This window comes from Callorhinus ursinus, unplaced genomic scaffold, assembly GCF_003265705.2.
Source record: "Callorhinus ursinus isolate GAN/ISIS: 27379988/994484 unplaced genomic scaffold, GSC_fseal_2.0 scaffold60, whole genome shotgun sequence".
Lineage (NCBI taxonomy): Eukaryota > Metazoa > Chordata > Mammalia > Carnivora > Otariidae > Callorhinus > Callorhinus ursinus.
In genome coordinates this window covers 6,405,401-6,432,057 of record NW_027397122.1, presented here as the reverse complement: position 1 = coordinate 6,432,057, position 26,657 = coordinate 6,405,401, and the positions used below count along the sequence as shown (strand labels likewise).

Sequence of the window (26,657 nt, the reverse complement as noted above, 5' to 3'; positions counted from 1 at the left end):
GATACATGTCTTTCTCTGATTGACTTATTTCACTCAGCATAACACCCTCCAGTTCTATCCACGTCCTTGCAAATGGCAAGATCTCATTCCTTTTGATGGCTGCATAATATTCCATTGTGTATATATACCACATCTTCTTTATCCATTCATCTGTCGACGGACCTCTTGGCTCTTTCCACAGTTTGGCTATTGTGGACATTGCTGCTATAAACATCGGGGTGCACGTACCCCTTCGGATCCCTACATTTGTATCTTTGTGGTAAATACCCAGTAGTGCAATTGCTGGATCGTACGGTAGCTCTATTTTCAACTGTTTGAGGCACCTCCATACTGTTTTCCAGAGTGGTTGCACCAGTTTGCATTCCCACCAACAGTGTAGGAGGGTTCCCCTTTCTCCACATCCCCGCCAGCCTCTGTCGTTTCCTGACTTGTTAATTTTAAGGGCTCTGGGTCTTTTAAGAATTTCATGAAAATGACTCTATATCACAGCTCTCTTGTAAATTTCAATTTTTATTTTATTTTTAAAAGGATTTTATTTAATTATTTGACAGAGAGAGAGAAAGTGCTAGCAGGGGGAGTGAGAGAGGGAGAAGCAGACTCTCCGCGGAGCAGGGAACCCGATGTGGGACTCGATTCCAGGACCCTGGGATCATGACCTAACCCGAAGGCAGATGCCTAACTGACCTAGCCACCCCAGGCGCCCCATAAATTTTAATTTTTAAAAATAAGAGGCGCCTGACTGGCTCAGTCAGAGAGCATATAACCGTTGATCTCGGGGTCCTGAGTTCAAGCCCGATGTCAGGTGTTGAGATTACTTAAATAAGTAAAATTAAGAAAAAGAAAACTGGAAGGAATTTTTCTCTTGAAAGAAAATGAGAAAATAAGGCTTGAGTTTCTTAATTGATTATATATTATCCATTAGTGTTATTGGTAATATATATAGTACGGGTTTATGTCTTGTGCTATGTTCTGTGATACGACAGTATGAACACCTCTGCTTCCTAGAGCCCACCCTGCAGTGGGGAAGAGAAAACAAGCAAAAGAATAATTTAGATGTGAGATGAGGGATTCGTTGACTGTGAGAGGTGAGTTGTTCCTCCCGCACAGAGAGGCGTCTGGAGGGCAGGGCGCGCAGGCCTCCATCGGCTGCGGGAGGCCACGGGCTGGCCAGGACAGAGCTGTGGGAAGGGCTCGAGCACCATGCTGCCTGAGAATGAGGAAGATTCTAGAAAAACCAGAGATTTCCCCGATTCTGGCTCATCCCATTTCAGATTTCATAGGCCCTAACAGGAGCTGGTATCTTTTTCACTCATTCGATGCGGCTCACGACCTGGCTTGTGGATATCCTGGTTTTGTACTGAAAATACTATCCTTATTTTGGCAGTTGGCCCTGGCTACTTAGTTTTATGAAACTTGGATCCAGTCATTAGACCCTTGGTCCAAAGTCCCATGTGGCTGGGAGACCCTGGAAGCTTTGCCACTTGTGTTAAGTGAAGCAACAGACTCTGTAGGGTGCAGGGCCCGATGTTGCAAATTATTTAGTACTCAGTTTCATTCTCTGCATTACTCGCTATTAGGAGGACCACCTAAAATGGCCATGTGTGTAGGAAAAAATGTAATTTCAGGGGGTTCAACCTCTGACACTGAGGGTGTCACCAAGAAGCATGGTGGTGGTAAGAACAGGCGTGCACGCCGGCAAGGCTGGGCGTTGCCCTCCCTGTCCCGACTGTCTGTGTGACCCTGGGCTTATCGCTGTCCCTCTGGAGAGCTCTTCCTCGATCAGCAAAAGGGAGGCCTGAGGGAGATCCAGGATTTCCTGTGGGAGATCGATCTTCATGGGGATACACTGCAGTCCCTGGGGGTCCTTCCCATGCCCTTGCCTGCCTGGGCTCCCCCGGGGGATGCTCCCTTCCGCTGAGCACGTCCCGGACCCCGACAAAAAAATGGCTACAAATTCTTGGGGGTACCCAGCTCATACTAAAGGGCATTTAGGCAGGAATCCATGGTCTTTCCACATTATTATTCAAGAGGCCCTAATCCATCAGTATCCTCTTTTAATTTTGTGGGTCAGAATTGTGTTTGGTCTTGGCCCCAGGCTGATGCCAAATTAAAGAACAGTGTGGAGACAGCACGTGACAGCAGAATGTCACGGGTACTGAGGCCGAGAAGTGTGTCTAGATGGGGTGGGAGCCTAAGAGGGGAGAGGGACAGAGGAGGGGCACCCTGTCCAGCACCTGATGATGGTGCTGCGTGCGGAGGGGCTGTGGGCTGTGGGGAAGCTGAGAGCAGAGCGCACTTGGCCTTCACGACCCCCCACCCCGTGTGTCTCAGGACTGTGGTGGCCCGAGCAGAGCGGTCAGGCAGGGGGGCAGGCCTGAATTAGCCTCTCCCAGCATGGGGGCAAGGAAGCCAGACTTTTCTGATGTCTGTGTCCTGATCCGAGGTTGGTGACTGGTCATGCACCTGCTCCCGCAAGGGGTAAGGGGGCCTTGACGCCAGGGTGGCTTCAGCCCGGCCGCAGCAGGACGGCCTGGGCCGAGCGTCTGAGAGCAGGAGCTGCGAGGAGAAGTGTGTGTCTGTTGTCTCGACCGGCATCCCCCACAGGGCCTAGCAGAGTGCCAAGAACACAGAGGGCAAATGGGTGTTGGATGAATCAAAGCATGGTGATTATATGGCTCTTGTGCCCAGTTCAGTCAAAGGCAACCGTGTATTTAAATATGCCAGGGACAGAATCAACTCTGTGCCGAGCTCTCTGACCCCCCGCGTCCAGCGGGTGCCCCGTCTATCATGGTGGCATTGTACTCAGGTGCCGATCCGCCGTCATCTTGCATGACTTAGCAGGGGTGAGCATGGTCAGGGAGTGCACCCTGCCACGGTCATCACTGTCCCCTACCCACACTTGGCCAGGCCCCTGCCAGGACCATCTCGTTGACCTCTCAAACAACTGTAGGAGGGAAGTACTATTATCCCCATTATACAGACAGGAAAATAAAGGCTTGGAGTGGATTTTAGGAGGACATGATCCCACACGGGACATTGCCACTTTCTTTTACCACTTGAACTCTGTCCTTCAGGTTCTGCAGCCAGATCTAGAATCGCATGGAAGATAGGAGCCCGGGGAGGGCTGGTTTGCTAATGTTTGCATGAAACATGGGGCTTAAGTCTGCAAAACAGGCAGGAGACCCCCAGAGACCAGCCACAGGGCCGCTCCTCTGCGTCACCTGGCCGTGGGCTCCCACAGGAGCTCTCCCCTCACCCTCGTGGCCCATGAGCTCGCTCCCCAGGGCAGGGTCGCACCTGACTTGTCTGTGTCCCCTGCAGAGCCTGGCACAGCGTGCTGATGAGACGTTGCCCGTGAGGCGGTCTGCACTGAAGTTTGCAGATCTCTGTTTTCAGGGCCGTCAGAGGAGGAGTTCATAGTGCTTTCGTAATTAAAACGCTTTCCCTAAACGTCAGAGCTAGTGTTCTTCCATTTCCCTGGGGTCCCCGGAGACCTCCTCTGTCAGAGGACCAAGAATGTCTTTTTGACTGTGACAGTAGTGTGCCCTGAAGTCGCGGAAGCAGACACGAGGCATGTCTATCCGGTGGGTCCTGCTCATGTGCGCCTGGAGCGAGTTTCTGGAGCCCAAGGGCAGCCTGCAGCTGCTGGCGTGGCTGGCGTGCGTGCCGGCCGCCCTGGGACGGAGAGCCAGACCCAGGGTTGCAGGTGTCCCAGGGGCATGGGCACTGTACACAGCAGGGCTCCGGGAGCCCGAGTGGGGGTGCCACCCCACCTGCTGACCGTGGCCACTCTATGGTCCTCGTGGGGATCCCCGCCTCAGACGCAGTGTGAGAGTCTTGGCCCCCTGCCTTGACCTCCCCAAAGCCCTGGGGTCAGCTCCTGTGGCTTCTTGCTGCTTTCAGCTCTGCAAGCCTCTAGTTTCTCTTCTGTTAAATATCAGGCTGGTGTTAAAGCTAGTTTCCGGTGTTTGACGTGATCTTGACATCAGAAATTGCGTTATCTTTTCTCCTTAGTGTTTTTTTCACGGCGTGCGCATTTTTGCTGTTTTCTGAGCACGGTGTCCATCTGGTTAGTTTGTAGGGTGTCAGTCAGGGTCCAATCAGAAAGAACAGCAAGGAAGGTTTCATAGGAAAATTATGACCGTAACAAGACCTCAGAGTAGCAGGTCTTGGGGATGTGAGGGGAGCTCTGAACAATGCAGCCTGGGGCTGGTGGGGGCACCGAGGGAAAGCAGGGACCGCCCTAGAAATGGCCTCCCTGCCGGGATCGGGGTCTGGACCCCACCAGGAGGAGCGCAGCTGTGGCCAGCTGGATGCAGAGGTCCCCAGGGACCCACTGGTGGTGCCGGAATCTGCCCTTTGGGTGCAGGGGAAGCCGTCTGTGGGGCCGCTCTGCGGAGCTGGACCCAGGCCTGCCCGCCCGGGGAAGTCATCATGGGGATTATTACGTAATCTCTACACCCAACATTGGGCTTGAACTCGTGACCCCAAGATCAAGAGTCACGTGCTCATCAGACTGAGCCAGCTGGGTGCCCCTGAAGTCATTTCTTTTCACAATTTATTTTTATCAGTCTCTTTTTGCTTTCCTCAGATTTGTTGTATTATTGTGCTATGTTGACTAATTTTCACTTTTTAATTAATAACGAACGTATTTGAGTCTGAATTTTTGGTTCTATCCAGTATGTTGTTTTAGCTAATGTCTGCATTATTCCCTAGATGAACATTTCCTAAATAATGTCCTATAACTCAGGAGTTATTTGTGATATTTAAAATTTTTTAACTTGCTGGGGCACCTGGGCCACTCAGTTGGTTAAGCGTCTGCCTTCCGCTCAGGTCAAGATCTCAGGGTCCTGGGATCGAATCCTGCGTCGGGCTCCCTGCTCAGCAGAGAGTGTGCTTCTCCCTCTCCCTCTGCCCCTGCCCCTGCTCATGCTCTCTCTCTCTCTCAAATAAATAAATAAATAAAATCTTTAAAAAAGCAAAGTAAAAATTTTAACTTGCTAATGTAAACAGTGTTGTTCACACCAACCTTGGCTAACAAATTCTAATTGCATAATACACACCTAAACGATTTCTATAGTTTGGGATTTTACTGCGTATTCGTTTCAGTAAAATTTTCTTGGAAAACAAGGGTATGTATGCATATATAAGATAAATTAGGATATTTGAATTAATTTAAATTGTAATAACTGACTATACAAAAATATATATATGTTTATAAATATATAAAACACATTACATATATAAATATACATATGTATTTGGGGTGTGTGTGTGTTCTCTATTTGTAGATTTAAGATTTTTAGATCTTCTCTTTTGGCTGCATCAGTAACACCACCCATGGTCTGCATACGTGTGTGCAGTCTGACTGCGTGGATGGTGTTTACTGAGCATCTACTATGGGCCAGGCCTGGCCTCAAGACGTCAGAATATTCATTTATCTTAATATCACCACAACCACTACCCCCACTTTTCTCGAAGCTCGAAGCTGACAGTTTAAATAATTTGGGTAAGACCATGCAGCAGATAAGAGGCAGAGCCAAGGTTTTAACCCAAAACGGGGCTGTTTTCACGACCTGATTTTTCAAGTACTCTCCGCCTGGTCTTATGAAGCCTTAATGTCTCCTACTGTTCAATCTTATCAAATTCCTTCATTATTTCTAGTCCTTTCGACTTCATATATTTTGATGATATGTTCCCGAGTCTGTGAATTTTAATCATGGTAAATCATAAAATTTTTTTTCCAGAATAAATCATGTTCTTTTTGCCACGAATTTTATTTTGGTGGCTGTTACCATTTCTAGCTTTTTTGGTTTTGCTTGGTATTTAAATCTTTTGTTTTTAGTCCAGTGTAAAAATCCAGTTGGCCTTTCATAGAGTCTGTGTAATAGATCATAATCTTAAATGGGAAAAGAGCTTTTGGGGGCGCCTGTGTGGCTCAGTCGGTTTCTGCTCAGGTCTTGATCTCAGGTCATGGGATTGAGCCCTGTGTCAGGCTCTGTGCTCTGTTTGAGATTCTCCATTCTTCTGCCCCTTCCCCTCTGTCCATGTGCTCTCTCTCCCTCTCTTTCTCAAATAAATAAATGAATCTTCAAAATAAAAAATAGAATATCGTTTATTTTGTTCATAGCTACATTTTTAGCACCTACACCCGGACGTGGCTTACAGACACTCAATAAATATAGATACTTATTGAATAACTTAACGAACTGGGTCTGAAATCCTTTGAATTGGATGTTTGGACCTATTCAAAGTTATTATTGCCACTCTCTCTGTAACAGTTTTAAAATTTACGCTTGTCCTTGTGGTTATCTTTTTTCCTCTTTTGCTGTTTTTCTCTACTTTTTTTTTTTTTTAAGATTTTATTTTTAGGGAAGCCTGGGTGGGCTCAGTTGGTTAAGCGCGTCTGCCTTCAGCTCAGGTCGCGATCCCAGGGTCCTGGGATCGAGTCCCTGCATCAGGCTCCTTGCTCAGCGGGGAGTCTGCTTCTCCCTCTCCTGCTCCCCCTGCTTGTGCTCTCTGTCTCTCTGTCAAATAAATAAATCTTTAAAAAATAAGAAGATTTTATTTTTAAGTCATCTCTATACCCAACGTGGGGCTCGAACCTACGACCCTGAGATTAAGAGTCACATGCTTCATGCCATTCGCCCTCCCTTCTGTGTTTCAATGTTGAGTTTACGTTCTTACACTTAATGATGAGAGTCCTTCTTTCTTACTGAGGTGGGAGCTCCCATTTGCCTGCCTGCCTCCCTGCCTGCCTCTCGCCCCCTCTATCGCTGATGGAGCCTACAGTTCCATAGATTACTATCCCATTAACCGGTGTCATAATCATCAGCCACTGGGGCTTCTAATTTCAATTATAACCTTCCTATTATAACTTTATAATTTTCACAGTTATTTTCAAGAATTACCATGGGCATCTGGATTACACTTAAGACTTTGTTAGCTACTATTTAAAAATCAATTCTTGGGCCGCCTGGCTGGCTCCGTCAATGGAGTGTGTGACTCTTGATCTCGGGGTCGTAAGCTCGAGCCCCACGTTGGGTGTGGAGATGACTTAAAATAAACTTTAAAATCAATTCTCTATTTGAATGGTTTCGTGGCTCAGCACCATCTGGATCGTATCAGAGATGTATCGTATTCTTATACTGAGTTACTCAGGCTGGCTTCCTGGAAATTTTTTAGGAGCGTTCTCAGGTAGCCTGCATTCTTTCTGCTTGGATATCTGGAGATGACCTGCACATAGGAATTCTTGGTTTATACTATTTGCCTCTCAGAGCTATAGATTGTGCTTCACTGTCCACCGACCTTTAATTTTGCAGAGAAGTTATCTGAAACTACGTTAATTTTTTTTCCTTCTTAAGAAGCTTCTTGTGAACTCTTGAGTGCGTATTCCAATTTCAATTGGAATTCCAGATTTTATGAGGTATGTTAAATACTAGTCTGCTTTTAATAATTTTGCCTGTTCTAAGAAAGGCTCTGACGTGTACAGACTCAGGGATGTTTGTGAGCAATAGCGAGTTTTCTTCCTTCTGTGATTCCTGACTCCGCTCTGGCCCCTTCCCTGGAATCCTCCTTGGTTTGGCTCTCCCGCGTCTTTCCTAGGTTGGTTTTCCCTGTGTCTCGTGGCTGTCCTCTGGGGGCCGGGACGGCATCACCGGTTGGTTCTGTGCGGAGATTTGTCCTGTTGCCGTTTCCAGAATGCTGCCCGTGTGCTGCCTCCTTGCTCTGGGATCAGCAGCTTGGAGGCCAGTCTTCAGCCCAGATTGCTCCTTCTGATCACCCACTTCTCGGCCCTCCTTGGCTCATCGTGAAAATACAAGGCAGAGAAAACAAAACAAAACAAAACAAAAGAAAATACAAGGCAGAGATTGTCTACATTTTCTCCTCTCTTCCATGAAATCGGTTCAGATGAAGACCTTTCTCTCTCCTGATTCATACGTTGGCCTCATCCCTTGACCAGAAGGATCGTGGCGCAAGCCCTAGACCTAGAAGATCGTGCTTAGCCAGTGTGGGCGAACAACGGCATGGGTGTGAGTGCAAATGGGCCAGGTCCACGTGAAGGCAGAGGGAGAGTGTGGATTTGGCAGAAGCCCTTCTGCACCACTTCGTGTGTCCAGCAGCCAGTGGAGGGAGGAAGGGCTCTGGGCCGGATGGGGGGGCCACAGTTCGAGAGCACTCCAGCCGTGTCCCCAGGAGGACCTCCTGCTCTGTCTTTGGGGCTGGCAGCAAACCACGACTGCGGGGAGCATCCTCTCTCTTCTGTGGTGGTTGCTTTTCAGCTCCTGCGCTGGTGTGACCTGGGCCATTAGGAGGGTCTCCTGGTGACCCCAGGGATGTGTGGTTGGCTTCTCAGACCCTCCTTACTCAGCCTTGTCTTTTTGGCATGTAGACCATTGTCAGGATTAAAAATAAAGAAATGTTGCCATAGACGCTTTCATGGATATCATTTTATATTTCACTGAAATCATTTCTGAAGATAGAGTCCTTTTATCTTTAGAGAAAAGGCACAGGCTTTTTTGTGTGTGTGGGTCAGTGACTAGGAATATGTTTATGAAACCAAGTTGTTTTACAAAAATCTGGCGCTCATTTGCTTGCCAGCAACAGTAGATGATAAAATACAGGTAGCTGTCCTCTGTCTTCAGTAGTGTTGGGTATCGGAGAACAAATGCATGGATATTACCTGAGAATATATATGTATTTTAATTTATTTGAGGGAGAGAGTGAGTAAGAGAGAGAATGAGCAGATGGGAGGGGCAGAGGCAGAGGGAGAAGCAGGCTTCCCGCTGAGCAGGGAGCCCGACATGGGACTCGATCCCAGGACCCTGGGATCATGACCTGAGCTGAAGGCAGACGCTTAACTGACTGAGCCACCCAGGCGCCCCCCGAGAGCATATTTTTGAGGAGGAAATGTGGGCAAACATGATTTTGTGTAGCCGGTGTGTGCTGGGGACATCTGCTGTTCCCCACAGTGAGCTCAGTCCTGGGGTCACCATGGTGGACGGGTGGACGGCACTTGCAGGGAGCGTCTGCGGGAGTAGTCTTGGGACTCACCTCAGAGATGAGGACGCTGGAGCCGGTCACCTGGCCTGGGGAGGCGGCGGCGGCCTGCCGGTGACATTGGCGGATCTTTGCTCTGGTGGCCAGTCGTGTATATTAGACTTCTCTCCCTCTTGTCTCTGCACAGCCCCTAAGAATCTTCCCGAGTTGGCGTAGCAGACCTGGAGATATACCCACGTATGCTTTGTTTTGCAGGCAAATTACACGTTCCATTTCGTGCACAAGCTAAAGACTTTAACAGAAACACTCCTGAAAATGTCCAGCATTTTTCAGAACGGTGGGAGTGGCCCGATGCTCAGCCAACTGCAGGTGAGTGGTGGCTGTCTTCACACCGAGGGCGAGGGTTGGGGGAGCACCTGCGAGGGCGTGCCTCGAAATCGGAGTGGCCCCTTAGGGGGCCCCACGGTGCCCCTCAGGTGCGGTTGTCAGCTGACTAATAATACTGACCTAGAGTTGAATGTGTGAGGCAGTTTTGTAAATGGTCAAGGGCTTGGTTCGTGCCAGATGTTACTATTATGAGCACGATGAATAATTTAATAGTATTTGCCTGTTCTGTAAATTCCACAAATGGAGGGGCGCCTGGGGAGGCTCAGTCGGTTAAGTGTCTGCCTTCGGCTCAGGTCATGATCTCAGGGCCCGGGGATGGACCCCCGCATCGGGCTCCCTGCTAAGTGGGGAGTCTGCTTTTCTCTCTCCCACTGTGCCTCCCCCTGCTTGTGCTCTCTCTGTCACATAAATAAATAAAATCTTAAAAAAAAATAAATTCCATAAATGGAGGCACAATTCTTTACCTTAATGCTCTTTTGAGTGGTTTGCGTACTTTTCAACTGTGGGTCTGTTTAAAGGGCCAGTTCTCACTCCCTGACATTCTGTATCGACAATCTAATATATTCCGTAATCCTGGGGGCTGGCTGTGTTTTAAGACGGCCAATTCCTGCAGAGCCCGACAGCCATGAACTTCAGAACTTTACAGGAGGTAGGCCACATAATAACCTGGGGCCATTTGTGTAACTGGAAGTCCCCTGAAGTCTGATAGTGTGAGAAATCATGCCCGCCTTTTTATTCTTGTTTGGCCTATTTTTTTATGCACCAGACAAGTAGTTCAAGGTGATTCATTGCAGGGACTCGGGAGCCAGCCTGGCTGGCTTTGATTCCTAGTCTAGCCCAGCAGTGGGGTGAACACACTGTCCCAGAGCTGCGGTCAGTTTCCCCCGGGGAGCCCTGTGCCAGGGGTCCCGTGGCTCCTGGCGGGGTGCTAGTGGCCCCGGGCAAACCCAGGTGGTTTCAGAGCCCAGTGGCAGCCGGTGGTCCCGTCCTGGTGTTTGAAGGTCTGTGATGCCGGGTCTCAGGGCGGCCCCCACTGTGTGAGCGCGAGAACTAGCATCATATTCTTCTTGAACTTGTTTGCTCGCGGGTTGATTTGTTAATACCGGCATCAGCAGGCTCTTTCTCTGGTGAGCCAGACCGGAGATAGCTTAGGCTTTGAGGAAGTCTCCGCTGCCATTAGGAATAATTACACGCAACTTCATGAACAACCAATGGAGGGTCTCCAAAGTCGTGTGAGCACCTGCCTGCCTCCCCCCACCGGTCCACACGGCTCCGGGGAGAGGTCCTCCCACGAGCTGGTACCACCTGCCAGGCAGTCATGTTAGAAACGCAACTCCTTCTTCCATCGCCTGCGCTTGTCATCTTCGAGGACAAAGCGTGGTGAGTGGCACCCCATTTCCCAGCGTGGGGCTCATGATCGGGGAGTGTGAAGACCTGTATTCCAGGCCTGGCTCTTGCCACCAGACAGTTGGGCAGGTGCTTCACTGCTGCCCGAGACCTGGACTGCGTGTCTGTTCAGGGAAAAAAGCAAGTGATCTCCTCACGGAAACGTGGCCGAGCGTAGATGATCAATACACAGAAAGTACCCAGCCAGTGTCTGGCCCGTGGCGAATGCCCAGCAAAAGATATGCAAGATTCCAGTAAAATAAAAGTGCACACCAGTGTTTCGTAAGGAAATCCTGTCATCCGTACACAAATATCGATAGACTCGTCACATCCAGGAGGCGGAGGTGAGAAGTCACAGAGCTGAATGCAGAGGGTGGACGCCGTTTGAGAATTCCTTATTGGAATCTCTAAGTTTCGAGGCTGTGCGCTCACACGAAGTCAGGGTCACGTGTAAATATTCTCTGTGTGAACTGAGAGGTTCCAGAACTAGTCCCCGTTCCGCCAGCCCCCTCCTTGCTTAGTCCTGGCTCTGACCTCACAACATCAGGACGTCCCCCTCAGTCTTGGCGGGCTGCTGGATGTAGCAGGGGGCCGTCGATCCGGAGGCAAACTTTCATTCCAAGCACCTTGGGGAGCCCTCCTTAGTGAAAACCTTGACAAGGGAGAGTTGGAGCCATTCAGTATGAAAGAGGGGTAACAGATCATGATCTGCAGGTTTCTTCCAAAGATGAGATTTGATGGCCACAGGGTTAAAAGTGGGTTCGGGAAATGCAGAAACCCTTCCGTGGTGGTTTTATGATTGACTCCGTCTCTAAAACTGGCCTGTGGAAAACAACAATGGAAAGGCTCTTTTAAAAAAGCTTTCTATTTAATTATTTACTAATTTATTTATGGATTTATTTATTTTTAGAGAGAGAGAGAGCACGTGGGCATGTGTGTCTGAGCAGGTAGGAGGGCCAGAGAGAATCTTAAGGATGATTTTATTTTATTTTATTTAAAGTAGGCTCCATGCCCAACGTGGGGCTTGAACTCAGGACCCTGAGATCAAGAGTCGCATGCTTAACCGACTGAGCCAGCCAGGCGCCCCGTACATGATCTTCTATAAAGCATCACCCTCTACTTTTGTTAGAAAATTCTCCCAAAAAGTCGACACTTGTTTCATTCTTTGTTTTCAATGTTAGTGCACAATTTCAATGACAATCTAAATTGTCACAATCATTACTCTTGTTTTTCAGAGTGAAGTCCTTTTTCTTTTCTTTTTTTTTAGATTTTATTTATTAGAGAGCATGAGAGAGAGAGAGCATGAGAGCGGGGAGGGTCAGAGGGAGAAGCAGACTCTCTGCCGAGCAGGGAGCCCGATGCGGGACTCGATCCCGGGACTCCAGGATCATGACCTGAGCCGAAGTGAAGTCCTAATCAACTGTCATCCTGTCATTTACCATGAGTTTTAGAACCTCTTTCACCATGATTCACTTTATGTGTCTTTTTCTTGTAAGATGAAACTTTAAATAAACCTAACAAGTATTATTCAGTAAGAGGAAATGAGATTATTTTTGTTAAGCTGTGTTATTTTCCTTAGGAAGCCCTGAGGAACAAATTTATAAGAAGCTTTGTAGAGAGTCAACTGCACATTGATGTTAACAAGCTGACCGAAAAACTCCGGGCTTGCGGTTGTGTGGGGGCGTGTCCATGCACCGAGGTGGGCGTGTCCATGTACCTAGGTGGGCGTGTCTGTGTGTGGGGGCGTGCCCATGTACCTAGGTGGGCGTGTCTGTGCATGTGGGCGTGTCCATGTACCTAGGTGGGAGTGTCTGTGTATGTGGGTGGGCGTGGCATGGTCCACTTACCAGATGGCCCACCACTGGGCTCCTCATCCTTCTGCCTCCAAGTTCCTGGGTGACACTGACAGGTTGTTCTTCCTCTCCGGTTCTGGTTGCTTGTCTGTAAAACTAGATACGCTCCAAAGTTTGCTCATATCTGAAGTTTTCTGGTTTATGGAGTCAGGGTTTGAGCAGCAAGGAGCGTAGTCAAAAAGGAAGGCTTCTGATGTGAATGCAAGAATTAATGAGACTTGAAACAATTAATGAGTTTTTGAAACAAATGAGTATTCCTGAGTTAATAGTTGATTGAAAGCAGGGGTGTGCTCGGGAGCCCAGCCCAGCTGAGTGCAGAACAAGAATAAAGGAAGTTCCCCTGAGGGAAGAGGGGACATCTCTGGCTCCTGGCACTCTGTTCCACCAGAGGGAAGGGGATGGTGGCTGCCTGCAGCGCGGGGGTTAGCAGAGGGCTAGGCATTGCAGGAGGCACCATACTTCCCTCTTCTGGAAAAAACAGATGTGATGAATTTACTGCCTTAGAAAAGTTAATGAACTTAAATTATTTCCTTTTTATTTTATTTCTTAAGTAGGCTCCACGCCCACTGTGGAGCCCAGTGTGGGGCTTAAACTCACGACCCTGAGATCAAGATCTGAGCGGGTCCCTTAACTGACTGAGCCAGCCTGGTACCCCAAGTTAATGATATTTAAAAATAGATGTCACTGCTTTAAGTCATTTTTCAAGGAATTAAGACATACCTCTGTATGTTTTACAAACCTCCTTTTTGTAACTCTGTAGGTAAAGAATTCGATCACTTTACTCCATGCATCCTTTTAAAATCGCTGGCGAGGGGCACCTGACGGGCTCCGTCGGAAAAGCGTGCCTGTCTTGATCTCGGGGTCATGAGTTCGAGTCCCATGTTGGGTGTGGAGATTACATTAAAAAATAAATAAATAAAATTAAAAAGATAAAATTGCTGGCGAGGTCATCCATTTCTCTGCCTTAGAACCAGCATCTGGAGCCTGGGGCAAAAAGGAGCATTTGAAAGTAATTTGTAGTAATTTCTGGGAATGTTTGTCCAGTCAGGCTCTTGATTTCATTCCTTAACTTTTTTAAAGTAACCGTTTGCTTGTTACAAAAGCAATTTATGTCTGTCGTAGAAATATTAGAAAATACAAAGAAGCTAGGAAAAAAAAATCTACCCATAATAACTTCATCATCAGAGACCGCTTGGGGTTACTTTTTCAGATGGATTTGCATGGCTCATGTGAGCATGGGTACATATATTTTCAGAAAAATGATCACACTGTTTATATTATTTAGCAAACAGCTCATAAATGGATTCTAGGGGTGCCCTGCATAGCACAGCTGGTTAAGTGCCCGACTCTTGGTTTCGGCTCAGGTCATGATCTCAGGGTCGTGGGATCGAGCTCCGCATGGGGCTCCACGCTCAGCGGGGAGTCTGCTTGGGATTGTCTCTCTCTCTCCCTCTGCCTCTGCCCCTCCTGGTTGTGCTGCCTCCCTCTCTTTCTCTAAAAATAAAATAAATGCATCTTAAAAAAAAAAAAAGAAATGGATTCTGTTGCAAAGACTCTTCATGTCCTTCAGTACTTGCCTGTTACTAAGAGTTCTAGGTCTGGCCGCCTTCCATGTCCACCCCCTAGCACGAATCCACTTTAAACGTATTTAGCTGTTTCCTGTGGATTGTACCTTATATCATGGCATGATACATTATGTATCATCATATCTTTACATAGGAGTTATCAATCCATTTCCTGCTGTGAGAGATGCAGCCTTGCTTCTCCCTCCCCGGCCCCATGGCTTCCCTGAAGTGATGGACATTTTCCTTATGTCCACATCATGATCAGACAAATACGATTCGGTGCAGAGCCAGGTTACAGGTTATAATGAAATTTCCTTTTTCACAATGTTTCCCTCTTCCTAGAGTCACTGTTCCCTGGGCTCCCCACTTCCCCTGCCCTCCGTGCCAGTGTGTCACCCTTCCCGGCGGGGACGTCCCTCTGTCCGTGTGGGCAGACACCTGCTGGCCTGCCCTCCTGCCCTGGGCCAGACAGGTGGGCTTCTGAGCATCGCTGCCGAGTGCTCCCGGAAATTACCTGCTCTGTTCTCCCAGATGGGATACCGAGTATCCCGGGCTCGTTGTCTTCCCCATTCTTGTTTTATGATCATGTTTTGCTGGTTGACATCCGAAAATGTCAATCTGAAAAAGGGTGCACGAGAGAAACATTTCCTGCGCAATTTTACTCAGTAAATTCACCTTTACATCTGAAGGGTATGTGGGACTATTCCCAGTTTTACTGATACATTTTGATTTATGTTCCCCCCCCTTCTTACTTTTATTTTTTTGATCAGTCTTGTCGGAGGGTCCTCAATGTTACTAGTTTTTTTAATAAAACAAATGTTTAGCTTTAGTGATAATTTTATTTTCTGTTTCAGTGACTTCTGATTTTTTGTTCGTTTTGTGTTTTGTTTCTGGTTCCATCCTTTCACTCTCTCTGGTTTGTCACTTTATTTTTGGTAACTTCCTGAGAGTGATACTTAGATCTGTGATTTCCACCTTCTTTTTCTTTACTTGTATGTACATATTCATGCTTATGATCACACACTTCCCTCTGGACGCTGCCTCTCACATGTTTTGATATGTTCTATTTTCATTAGCATTCAGTGAAGTGTAGCTGTTTTTGATCCTTGGGTTGTTTGATAGTTTATAGCTTACTTTCTAAATGTCATGATTTTCCATTTATTATTTATTTTTAAGATTTTATTTATTTGTTTGTCAGAGAGAGAGAGCGAGAGAGAGCACAAGCAGGGGGAGTAGCAAGCAAAGGGAGAAGCAGACTCCCCGCAGGGCAGGGAGCCTGATGCTGGACTCGATCCCAGGACCCCAGGATCATGACTGGAGCCGAAGGCAGACGCTTAACCGACTGAGCCACCCAGGCGCCCCCTTACTGATTTTTTTTTATGCTCATTCTTTCAGGTATTAATAGGTGTGTGTTGTAATTTCCCATTGGGATTGTGGACTGGTCTGTTTCTCCTTATGTTCTGTCAATGTGGGGTTTATATCGTTTGAGGCCATATTTTATTTTTTACTGCTAACAGGTTAGATATTTATATTTTCTTCCATTGGCTTAGTTTGGGGTTTCTGGGTGGGTCGGCTGGTAATGTCCGTGGGCAGGTGGGCCCTGTTATTATCTTCTGTCTTCAGGTGAGACAACGTTTCATCTCTGGGGTCGGGTACGGGGGTTTGCTGGTTCGGTTCCCTGCCAAAGCGAAGCTGTAGAGAGGGCTCCGCATTGTCTGATTCTCTGGCTCAGTTTTCTGGGTAGTCGGGACTGCGTATTATATTCTGCAATAGACGGGGCTGTGAATCAGCTGCCTTGCCTGGCAGGCCATGAGGATGGGATCACAACTCATGGTGTGAGGACCCGAATAGGGCCAGAGTGTGCACTGAATCCCCTGCTCTGCAGATGGGAGAAGCTGTGGGCTGTGCTCTCTGCTCAGCCATATGCAGGGCTGTGGAGTGGGCTTCCCGTGCACTGTGGTTAGGGTCCCTGGTGAGACAGCCTGGAGGCCGTGTTCAGCCATGGGCAGGTCTTCAAATTTGATTCTTGGCTTGGGCGCAGTGGGAGAAGCAGCTCCAAAGCTGCTAAAGCTCTTTGTCTTTTTAGATTTTTTTTTTTTTAATTCATTCATTTGAGAGAGAGCGAAAGCACGAGCAGGGGAAGGGGCAGAGGGAGAGGGAGAAGCAGACTCCCCTGTGAGCGGGGAGCCCACTGCGGGGCTTGATTCCAGGACCCTGAGATCACTACCGGAGCCGAAGGCAGACTCTGAACCCACTGAGCCCCCCAGGCGCCCCTTGCTTGTCTTAACTTGAGGCAACCCGCACTCACCCCAGGGTCCCTGAATGAGTGAGGCCCTTGGCTTCATTCTGCAAACTGCCTGCTCTGTCTTGTCAGCTTGAGTGCCGATGGGCCACCTGGCTCTGGTCACTTACCCTCTGGTCACATGGGGCCAGAAGACAGTGTCCAGAGCAGGTGGGGCCATGTCCCTCCGCTCCCCTGCCTGGGCAGGAGCAGGACTGGTTGCTCCAGGCTATACTCCCGGCTTCCTAAACACGCTCTCTGGTGGGGAAGGGCTGGGAGCTGCCTTTAGCTTTGGCTCTGAATTAGGCCCCCGTGGGTGAGCTTATAGAGCACATATTCTAAATGTGCTCTATAAGCTCATGATGCATGCTCAGCAATATGAACATGTCCTCAGTTTGCTCCCCCCGTAAAATTTCATACTCTGCAGGTATCCATCAAACACAAGGGAATGAAAAGCAGAAACACCCGAGGCCTCTCACAGGGCATGCTTTGGTCTCCTGCTTTCTAGTTGTTCTGCCTACTTTCATCCTGAGGAATTAAATGAAGACCACTGGTTAGGCCTGGCTCTCTCCTCCAGCAATTCTTGCGGTTGGTGTAAGCGCTTCTATACACTGGGTACTGAACAACTTTAATTCTTAGAACAACTCCGTAGGCAACATAGTTTTCCTCCCACTGCACACGAGGACGATGAAACTTTGCAGATCAAAATCACTTTCCAATGCAAGGGGCGCCTGGGTGGCTCAGTCGGTTAAGCGTCTGACTCTTGATTTTGGCTCAGGTCGTGATCTCAGAGCCGTGGGATGGAGCCTTGTGTCGGACTCCCAAGTTCGCTTGGCCCTCTCCTTCTGCCTCCCCCGCTATGTCGTGTGCTCTCTCTCTTTCAAGTAAATATGTAAAATCTTAAAAAAAAAAAAAAATCACTTTCCAACGCAAAACACGGAATCACGTAGAGTTGCTCCAGGGGCAAAGCCGTGTCCTGCTGACTTCTCTGCCACCCTTCCCGGGCTCCCCTGTGGCACTTACCACTGGGGACAGTGTCACTCCTCCTGTGCCCCAAGCTGGCTACCCCCGCCGCGTGTCTCGTGTGTCTGGCTTTTGATGGCTCCCGGGGTCTGTCACTGCACGCAGGAAGCTCTGAGTTCAGCCTCCTACCCACTGTGCTTAGAAGACAACAGTATGAACCCCCACGAAGTGCCTTCGCAGATGCTGCACACACACCCTTACGGGGACATTTCACAGCGTAAAGGACGTCTCCAGAACGAGGGGCATGGACCCTTCTTGTGCGGCGCGCCAGGGCCCATAGCGTCACAGAGTAAACTTGGTGCATCGCCCAAAAGCATCACTTTGGCTTCAACCTTTGCAGGAAAATGAGACATGTTTTATATGAAAACAAAAAGAAGAGGCTGGAATATTCACATTTTCCTGAAAAAAAAAAAAAACAACAACCATTCATTTCAGAACATTTTCTTCCTGTATGGGCTTTTCTGGGATCCTGTCTTCTCTCTGCATACATCGCTCAGCCGCCCTCCATCGGGTTCTGTGGGTGGGAACGCCTGAGACGCGCTACATGGCTCTGCTCGGCTGAGCTGCCACCAGGGTGACTCTGATCGGAGTCACCAGGGTGAGCGGACATGGAAAAATGCAGAATTTCTGGCCTCAGCTCTGCCTGCATCGGCCGAACCAAGTCAGCTGTGCAGAGCCTGGCATCTGTGTCTCTACAGCAGATAAACCAGGTGCTGAGCTCTTTATCTCGGTTGGCGAGGAGGTGGGGGTTGGCGATCTGGAAGTCTGCCCACCAGGCAGAGCGTCGCTCCGATCCTGTGGTGTCATCTGAGCCAATATCTGATAAGCCGATATCTGATAGGATAGGGCAGCACATTCCGTCTGTGCCTCTCCTGGAGATCGACTTTCTCTAATATATTAATAACCACAGTATTAGGACACACTGATTGAGTGCTCAGCATGCCCCGGACACCATGAGTGCCAGAAGTCTTGGCCGCATTATTTCATGTAATCTTTAGAAAAATACCACGGAGCAGATTATCATCTTCCCTGTGCCATAAGGAAGAAATGTAGGGTGTCAGGGCTAAACAGACACAGCTGCCCCCCAGGGAGCAGGGGGGTACCCCCATTTGACCCTTGACCGCGAGGCCCCGTATACTGCACCCCACCAGTAGGCTTGCTGTGTCTCTGTCTCCACAGCAGAAGTCTGATCCGAGAGACTCTCTTTAAACCAAACCCCCGTGGCCTCTGGTTCAGCGGAGAGGGACCGGGGCCCCGTGGAGGCAGCCTCTGTGTCTCGGCCTGGGATCTAGAAACGGCAGAGTAACAGACCCTGCTTTGAGAAGCAGTGAGTGATGGAGGTCAAGGAGCAGCTCAGGTAGCTGGGGGATCATGCTCACGCCAACTTCTCCCTGTTGTTCGGAGTCTTACTGTTTCAGCCATCTGGATGGGGTCGATGAAACAAGTTCTCTCCTCACCACGGAAAGAGTGGAGGCCTGGACACCTTAATGGGTTTTTCTGTTGTGCCTCATGATGACAGGGACAGACCTTGATGTAGTTCCTCATTCATCTCTGGCCTTTCAGAGACAGGTCGATGCCGAGCGGGCACAGCCCAGGCTTGATCTAGAAAGTAGGAAGCCAGGAGGAGAGAGAGGAGTAGGCAGACCAGCAAGGGAGGGAGGCGAGAAGGCAGAGGCAGCCCCAGGGGTGCTGGGGCACCCCGCGAATGGGCATGGGGGGAAGGCCAGCTGTCATCTGGGGGGCTGGAGCATGGGGGGCCTCGAGAAGTGGGTGAGGGCCAGTGGGGCGTGCCGTCCCTGTGCAGAGGACAGGCAAGCGGGTCAGGTCATTATCTGCTCCCCCAGGATGGACAGCAAATGACACGGCCCACAGGCAAGAGGCTGTGTGGGACCAGGGAAGGAGAGGAATAAGTCTAGGACCCCGGGTACTAGGAACCCATAGGGCACTTCGGAACAGGACCCCGGGGGGGGTGCTCACTCTGGATTGCGGTGTGTTCCTGCCAGAGTGTGGGCTCGGGAGCACGGTGGCTGGCAGCCCTCGTCCCACGGGTGTGTGCTTACCCTCAGTGCAGCAGGTGGCTGAGCGCCCACGGAGGCTCCCCGGGTGCCGTGGCATCACGCAGTCCTCCTGAATAACCAGGAGGGTTTGCTGCATAGTGAATCGACTTCACTCCTTTAAGAGCAAAATAACACTTAACTAGAATGTGGGCCACTCAGCCTGTGCTGAAAAGCATGCGATATACTTGCGTTGTAAAGCCTGAAAATCATATACAACTGATGCTCTTTCCCGGAAGCTTCTCATCAAGCTTCTGTTTCTTGATGTTTCCCAGTGGCTGGTTCTGTTCAGTCTGAGAGATCTGGGGTTGGGTGGGGGCTCGTTTTAGCTCGTCCTTTGAGGGATGCTTTTGGAGAGGATGCTGTGGTCGGAAGCCGGTGTCCATCTGCTCAGGGATCGTCCCTGTGGAAGTGGGTCCTGTGGTTGAGGGAAGGGCCGCTAGGGCGTCTAAGAGCTGCCCCTTTACTGTCCTATGTCTATGCGGTTTTATGATTCACTGTGTGTTTTTGTGTGTGTCATAGGTGTGTAAAAACATGTCAGTATGTTTCCATGTGCATTCACCCCTTCTTGGTTGAGTCTTTCTGTTCTTTATGAAGTCCCAAGCAATCTAGTCTCTGGGGGTTTCCGAAGGGGGAGCGAGGCCGGGGTGGGGACAGGGTGGCGTGCCCCAGTGGACACAAGCACATTGCCCCAGCCCATGGTGATGCCATGACATCAGCGACCCTGGCGGGTCTGATGGTGTCTCCCTATCATCCTGAGCATGCTGAGCACGTCTGTAATTGCTTCCCTCCCTGGGCTAGGTTCTCATGTTCTTCCCACGCCACCCTACTCTGCGTTGTTTGGTTTTCCCATGTCTTTCTGACCTGTGGTCCAGCTCCTCCCTGAAGCCAGAGCTCATGTACCGAGTCCTCCCCTGTGTTCTGCCCTGACGAATGTGCCCGCTTTACTCCCTGGCTCTATTTCCATTTCAAATGCTCAAACCTGGGCAGAGTGCACCAGCATCGGATTTCCTCGGTGGCAATACTCCCTGATCCCGGATCCCTGTTTCTGCAAAGTTAATGTGACAAAGTGAGCGGCTTTCACCAAATGCCTGCTGTGATGGTGAAGGCATGTTTTCTGGAATTCCTTGGCACCAGGTTGGAACACTAATGTGGTTTTTTTTTTTTTTTTTTTTTTGCTGGGTTCTGTGTGGGAGGCCTTCCGTGCTGCTCGGAGGCTTTTGCCCAGGGATGCTTCTGTGCATCGCCTGCCGCCCAGCATCCCTGGGCCGCATGCTCACCATCTGTGCTTCCACGACTTTTCATTCCCATGGAAGGATCAGCATCACGGGACTGCATTCAAAGAGCAGAGTTGGGGTACCTGGCTGACTCAGTCGGTGGAGTTTGAGATTCTTGATCTCGGGGTCATGAATTCAAGCCCCACCTTGGGCGTGGAGCCTACTTAAAACGAACAAAACAAAACAAAGCAAACAACAAAAAAAAAACCCAAAACCAAAACCAAAACTCAAAAGGCAGAGTTGATACTCAGCCAATAGGTAGCACATTTTTCATATGAACCAAGTGTGACTCACGAAGGGACTTTTTTTCTCCCTGGGGTGAGATCAGGTTGTGACATCCTGTCCCGTTTTCTGTCCTCAGGGAGGAAGCTGGACAAGCTGTTTGCTCACGGGGGCGCCAGACGCATACTCTTCCTCGGCCGCATCTTGGTCAACCTCTCCTCCTGCGTGGTGCTGAACCGTTTCCAGGCGCTGGATTCTGTCACCAGCCTGGAGTCGAAAGCCCATGAGCTCATGCGGCAGAACAGCTTTTTGGCCAGTAAGTATTCTGTGAGAACATATGCTCCTGTCGGCACGGGCTCCAGCGGGTTTGCCATCTTGCATGTTTTTCCCCAAACGTGTGTGCCAGTGGCTCCAAAAGAAGAGATGCCCTTTCCAGATAAACTGAAACGAAGCAGAAGGCCTCACCTTGAGTTGGTGAGTTGTGGCTGTCCGCGTCTCAGATCCTGGGCCCCAGGCCATTCACAGCATCTGTTTTTACTAGTTTATAGCGTTGTTTTACCGTTAAATCTCACATGATAAAATTATATCTTTCCCGATTACAGTTATGCTCTGACTCCGCCATCACTTTGACTTTTATCATAGTATCTTGACATCCTGGGGGGGGAGGAAATGGGGGGAGACAACAGCCAGTTCGACTTCATTCATTCATGCCCATTCGTTCAGGGTACACGTGATGCGTTCTCATGTCTTGAATGGACATCGCATTATTTTTTTTAAATAATGCTGAGGGCTGCCATGACACAGGACCACAGACCGTGTGGCTTCGATGACAGAAATCTATTTTCTCTTGGTTCTGGCCAGACGTCTGAGATCCAGGGTTCAGCAGTGCGGGCTCTTTCTGAGGCTGTGAGGGGTACGCGCTCCAGCCTCCCCTTGGCGTGTCGACGGCTGCCTTCTCCTGGGTCTCTTATGGTGTTTGCGTGTATATCTTATGTGCATGTTGGGTCCACATTTCCCCTGTTTGAGGGCAGCAGTCCTGCTGGACGAGAGCTTGCCCTAAGGACCTCCTTCTCCATTGACTACCTCTGTGAGGACACTGTCTCCAAGTGAGCTCACATTCTGTTCTGCTGGGGGTTAGGACTTGCCCATGTGAACCTCGGGAGTGTCCCGTTCTACCCCAACAGACATTGTGTTTGAAATTCAGAGAATTCATGTGCCAGAACTGAGTCCCTGTGTTCACATTTTGAATGATCGTTATATGGAGCGAATGAATCACTGAGCATTATATCAAAAATTAATGAGGTACTGTATGTTGGCTAATCAAATTTAAGTTAAAAAAAAAAAACAAAAACGACTGATCGATAACCCCAAAGACACCAATTCCTTGTTGGAAGGTGAAATCTAGCTGACCCACAGTACATCAGTATGATGTGACAACTCTATGCCCCGCCTTGCGCACCGCGGGTGGAGAGCGACCGTCTGTCACCGTACCGTTGACCACCTCCCTGTGCTGTCCCTTTCATCACCTGACCTTCTCCCTCCACGACCACAAGCCTCCGCACACCTCCCATGCCTCATTCTCACGGATGCATCTGTAATCCCAGAAAAGGAAAGCCTGATTGTTTGAGCAGCCTGGGGTCATTTTTCGAGCCCTAGAAAAACGCAAAAGAAATCATTGCGTTAACAGATTTTTTGGTACAGATTATTTTGTTGCAAATAATTGATGACACACAGTATGGGTTTATATACCAGTACCTGCCTGTGTAACCCTGAGAATCCGTGCTGCCTCGCCGCTTCCCCAAGAGGGGGTTGGGCTGAGTCTCACGGTCGTCCAGCTTCCCTTGTCGCGCGCTGGCTCTCGGTGAGCCACCCTCAGGGTGCGATGACCTCTGTCTTCCCTTTTCTGCCGGCAGGTGTCATATTCAACACTTCCCTGGCCAGCAGGAGCCAGAGGGCCCTGTCTCTGCAGCTGCCACCCCACGTCACCTACACCATCCGGACCAGTGTCTTATACAGCATGAGGACGGATTTGGTGAAAAACCCTTCCTGGAAGTTTCATCCTCAGAGCCTGCCAGCCAAAGGGTTCAAGTACAACTACATCTTTGTCCCTTTGCAAGACATGATCGAAAGAGCCATCATCTTGGTGCAGACCGGGCAAGAGGCCGTGGAGCTGGCTGCACAGACGCAGGCCATCCCGTACCCGTGCCACACCAGGGACCTGTGAGTAGGCACCGCACAGCCACCCCCCTGCGCGCCCACTTTATAGCGAGATGCGCTTTGCGTTTGGACCGTTGCATTGAGGATGTCTCGGATCTTCTCTGTAGTCGCTCCAGAGAGCATTTAAGGAAGTCCTTTCCCCTGTCTAACTGCTCACGGTTGACTTTCTACGCCCGGGCCATCCAGACACAGGAATAATGGTCGAGATATGGGGTCATGTGGAACTTTAAATTTGACACCAGACATCCGTAGCTTTAAAGACCCTTCAAAACGAGTTTGAACGGTATTCACGGGGGTTTTGCGTGTCCGACTCCAGATGTCACCCACGTGAGCTGGGAAAACGCTTCCTCTTCAGTGCAGATCTTAAAAAGTCGGCCTACTTGCAGGGAGGAGGGCCGGGGACAGTGGCTTGGGGACGTGGGGGGCAGTCTGCAAACACGTAGGGGTTCGTTGGTGACCTGGCTGGTGATGTCCTTGCAGGAGAGGAGGGATGGGCAGTTACGGGCCAGAGCCGCTGGACCACAGCACCTGGAGGAAGAGGAGCGGGGGACAGGCCAGGCGGGGCTCGCCAAGTGGAGGGCAGGGTGTGCCCGACTGGGATGTGGACCCCTGGGTGCAGTCGGGTGGTCAGCGGCCTGACAGCCACGTGGCTGAGGCGGGTGCGCTCGGCCCTGAGGGATGCTCTTCCTCAAGCACCTTGTCCCGGGCCCGGACTGGAGGCCCTGGGATGCAGGGCTGGGGAGCACAGGAGGAAAGGGCCGCAGGGGAGGTCATCAGAGGGCCCACCTGGATCCCAGGTTAGTTATGAGAGCAGGCAGCAGACGCTCGTCCTTCAGTGGGACACCTGCTCTGCGGAAGCCAGGGGACCGGGGTCATGCTTTCCTGACAGGTGTCTTGACGTCTTATCTCCTCCCTGTCTGGGCGCATGCCTTCCACACGACAGCTCAGCCGTGCGTTTTCACGAAGCAAAAGGTGGTGTCACGGGGACAACTTTCCCACTGTGGCCTGAGCACTGGTTGCCCCCCGCCTGATTGTGTCCCTCTTGGGGTATCAGAGCGTGGTGGACGGAACAGAGGGTCAGAAAGACAGAGACCAGGGTGTCATTTTAACCCCAGGGATTGCCTCACTATGCGGATCATTGGTACGCCCCTTCACCTCCTTCTTTGTAAAATGAAAGCATTTCTTTCCTTTCAAAGTGACGATAGTTTTCGGCTTTGAACATTTTTGGCCACGGCTCTTCTGCTCCTAAATTATTTTTCTTGGCGGCAGTAGCACCAAGAGTGGAATTTGAGAAAAGGGCTTTTTCTGGCAAAGGGTCAGGCGCAAAACTTCACAGCAGCCCACGTGCTGGGACATTGTGGGGATGAATGACCTATTTCCAGGTACTCGGAGAAATTGGCTTTTTATGATGCATTCTTTTCCGTTGAATCTCTGGAAGATGGCATTCTGAAAGCCTCTGTCTAGCTCCAGAGCGTGCTATTGATCTTCACCCTGGAAGGGGAGCCACGGGCGTGAGGGTAGGAGAGGCAGATTCCTTCTGGTCTGGTGCGCAAGGGAGGCTGGGGGTCACCTTGCCCCCCCCGACGCAGGCTGGCTCCCAGGAGGGGGTGATGGGGTGATGGGCAGAACAGAACAGCACATATTCCTGCGAACAGCTTCACGGCGAGTTGGAGGTGGCCCGCGTGGTCCGCTTGCCTTTCGTGCTGACCGTGGTGCTCGGCTAACGGGCTTTGGGGGAGGGGAGGGACTTGAAGATGTGCCTCTTCACCCCTTGACGATAAGTTCTTGTGACTGAGACCCATCCGGGCCTCAGGCTGGAGTGAGCCGCGTGCCCTGGCGGGATTCCGGTGTCACGGGCTTACCTTTTCTCTGTTAGTGAAGTGTAGCTGAAGTACAGTACGGTGATTTGGCAGTTCTGTGCGTCACTCAGTGCTCCCCACGTTCTGTGTCAGCACCGTCTGTCCCCGTCTACTGTTACAGTATTTGGCGCTCTGCCATGCGTTCCGTCTCCCCGACTTACTTAGTTTATAACTGGAAGTGTGTCCGTCTCGATCTGCGTCGCCTATTTCGCCCATCCCCCCCTGCTCTCCCCTCTGGCAACTGCCGGTTTGTTCTCTGTAGGGACAAATCTGTTTCTGTTTTCTTTCGTGTTAGTGTCGTTTGTTTGTTTTGGTTTTTTTAGATGCCACATATAAGCAAAACACGCGGTATTTGTCGTTCTCTGTCTGATCCTGGCTCACGGATTCACTTTCACTCGTTCCCTCCTTGGGACACCGCGGCACAATTTCCCAGAAGTCTTTGTTTTACTCCTTTGAAGGAGGTGAAGAAGTATTTTCCTTTCCTGAAAGAGGCAAGCCTTGGAGGCTCTCATTGCAATATATCCTTCTTTTATTTCTAGTTTCAAAAAGTGTCCGTATCTTAAGGGCTGCGTATACCTGCAGGAGGGTGAGACTCCGTGGAGATCCCATAAGATCCTGGTGCTTGGCCACCTGAGGGATGGTTCTGAAGCCTAGTGTCGACCGCAGTGCACACGCGTGTGAGACGTTTAGTGGCTCCCTACTGCTTGTGGTATGAATCACATAGTCATTAACGGACTCATTTGTTCAACTATATTTATGTATTATTTGTCGGTCTTCAGACCCGGGTGAGTCAGTGAAGGCACAGGTGAAATCCTTGCTCTCGGGCCCAAGTTCAGGGAAGCAGAGTCTACACATACAAAAAAAGAAGCAGCTTGAATTGAATACTGGGAGGAGTTAAGAGCCGGAGGTGTTGGATGAAGGCAGTGAGGAGCGCCCAGAGGAATTATTCATGTGGTTAAGGTCAGCTTTGCCGGGAAGGTGACATTCAATCTGTTAAACAAGAAAAATTCAACTGGGTAAATTTAAAGATCAAACGGGCTTTATTCAGGGATTCATGAATCAGGCATTAAGCATCGTCCCATTTGGCGAATACGAAGGAGCTCCCAGAGCTGTAGAAAGGGAAAGGCTTTTTAAAGGCAAAAGAAGAATGTTTAAAGGAGAACACATTGTTTCAGGCTAGGCTGCCCCTCCCAAGGGAATGGAAGGGGTCTCTCTGTGGCTTGCTCTCCTGCTGACCAGATAATTCCAGGTTGACTGATTAAAGGTTATGTACATGCTCAGTGGTCTGGAACTTAGGCCGAGTATGACCTTTTGGTTTGCTGACATGGGGCTCAGCACAAGTGACTCTGTTTCGGGCCTGTTGTCTCTCTTTTTAAAAAAATTTATTTATTTATTTGAGAGAGAGAGAGGGAGGAGGGGCAGAGGGAGAGGGAGAGAGAAAATCCCAAGCAGACCTCCCTCCCTCCTCCCTCCCTCCCTCCTCCCCCTCCCTCCTCCCTCCCTCCTCCCTCCTTCCTCTCCCTCCTCCCTCCT

General features: G+C 49.9%; 1 protein-coding gene across 1 annotated transcript in view; it reads left to right on the top strand.

The window, feature by feature from the left end:
• ABCA13 (ATP binding cassette subfamily A member 13) overlaps nt 1–26,657 on the top strand; it is a 369,210-nt gene that overhangs the window by 126,545 nt on the left and 216,008 nt on the right. Inside the window, exons 28-31 of the mRNA XM_025853136.2 lie at nt 9,256–9,369; nt 12,353–12,443; nt 21,188–21,364; nt 22,962–23,268. Coding sequence (XP_025708921.1) covers nt 9,256–9,369; nt 12,353–12,443; nt 21,188–21,364; nt 22,962–23,268 — 689 coding nt within the window. The remainder of the gene's footprint in view (nt 1–9,255; nt 9,370–12,352; nt 12,444–21,187; nt 21,365–22,961; nt 23,269–26,657) is intronic.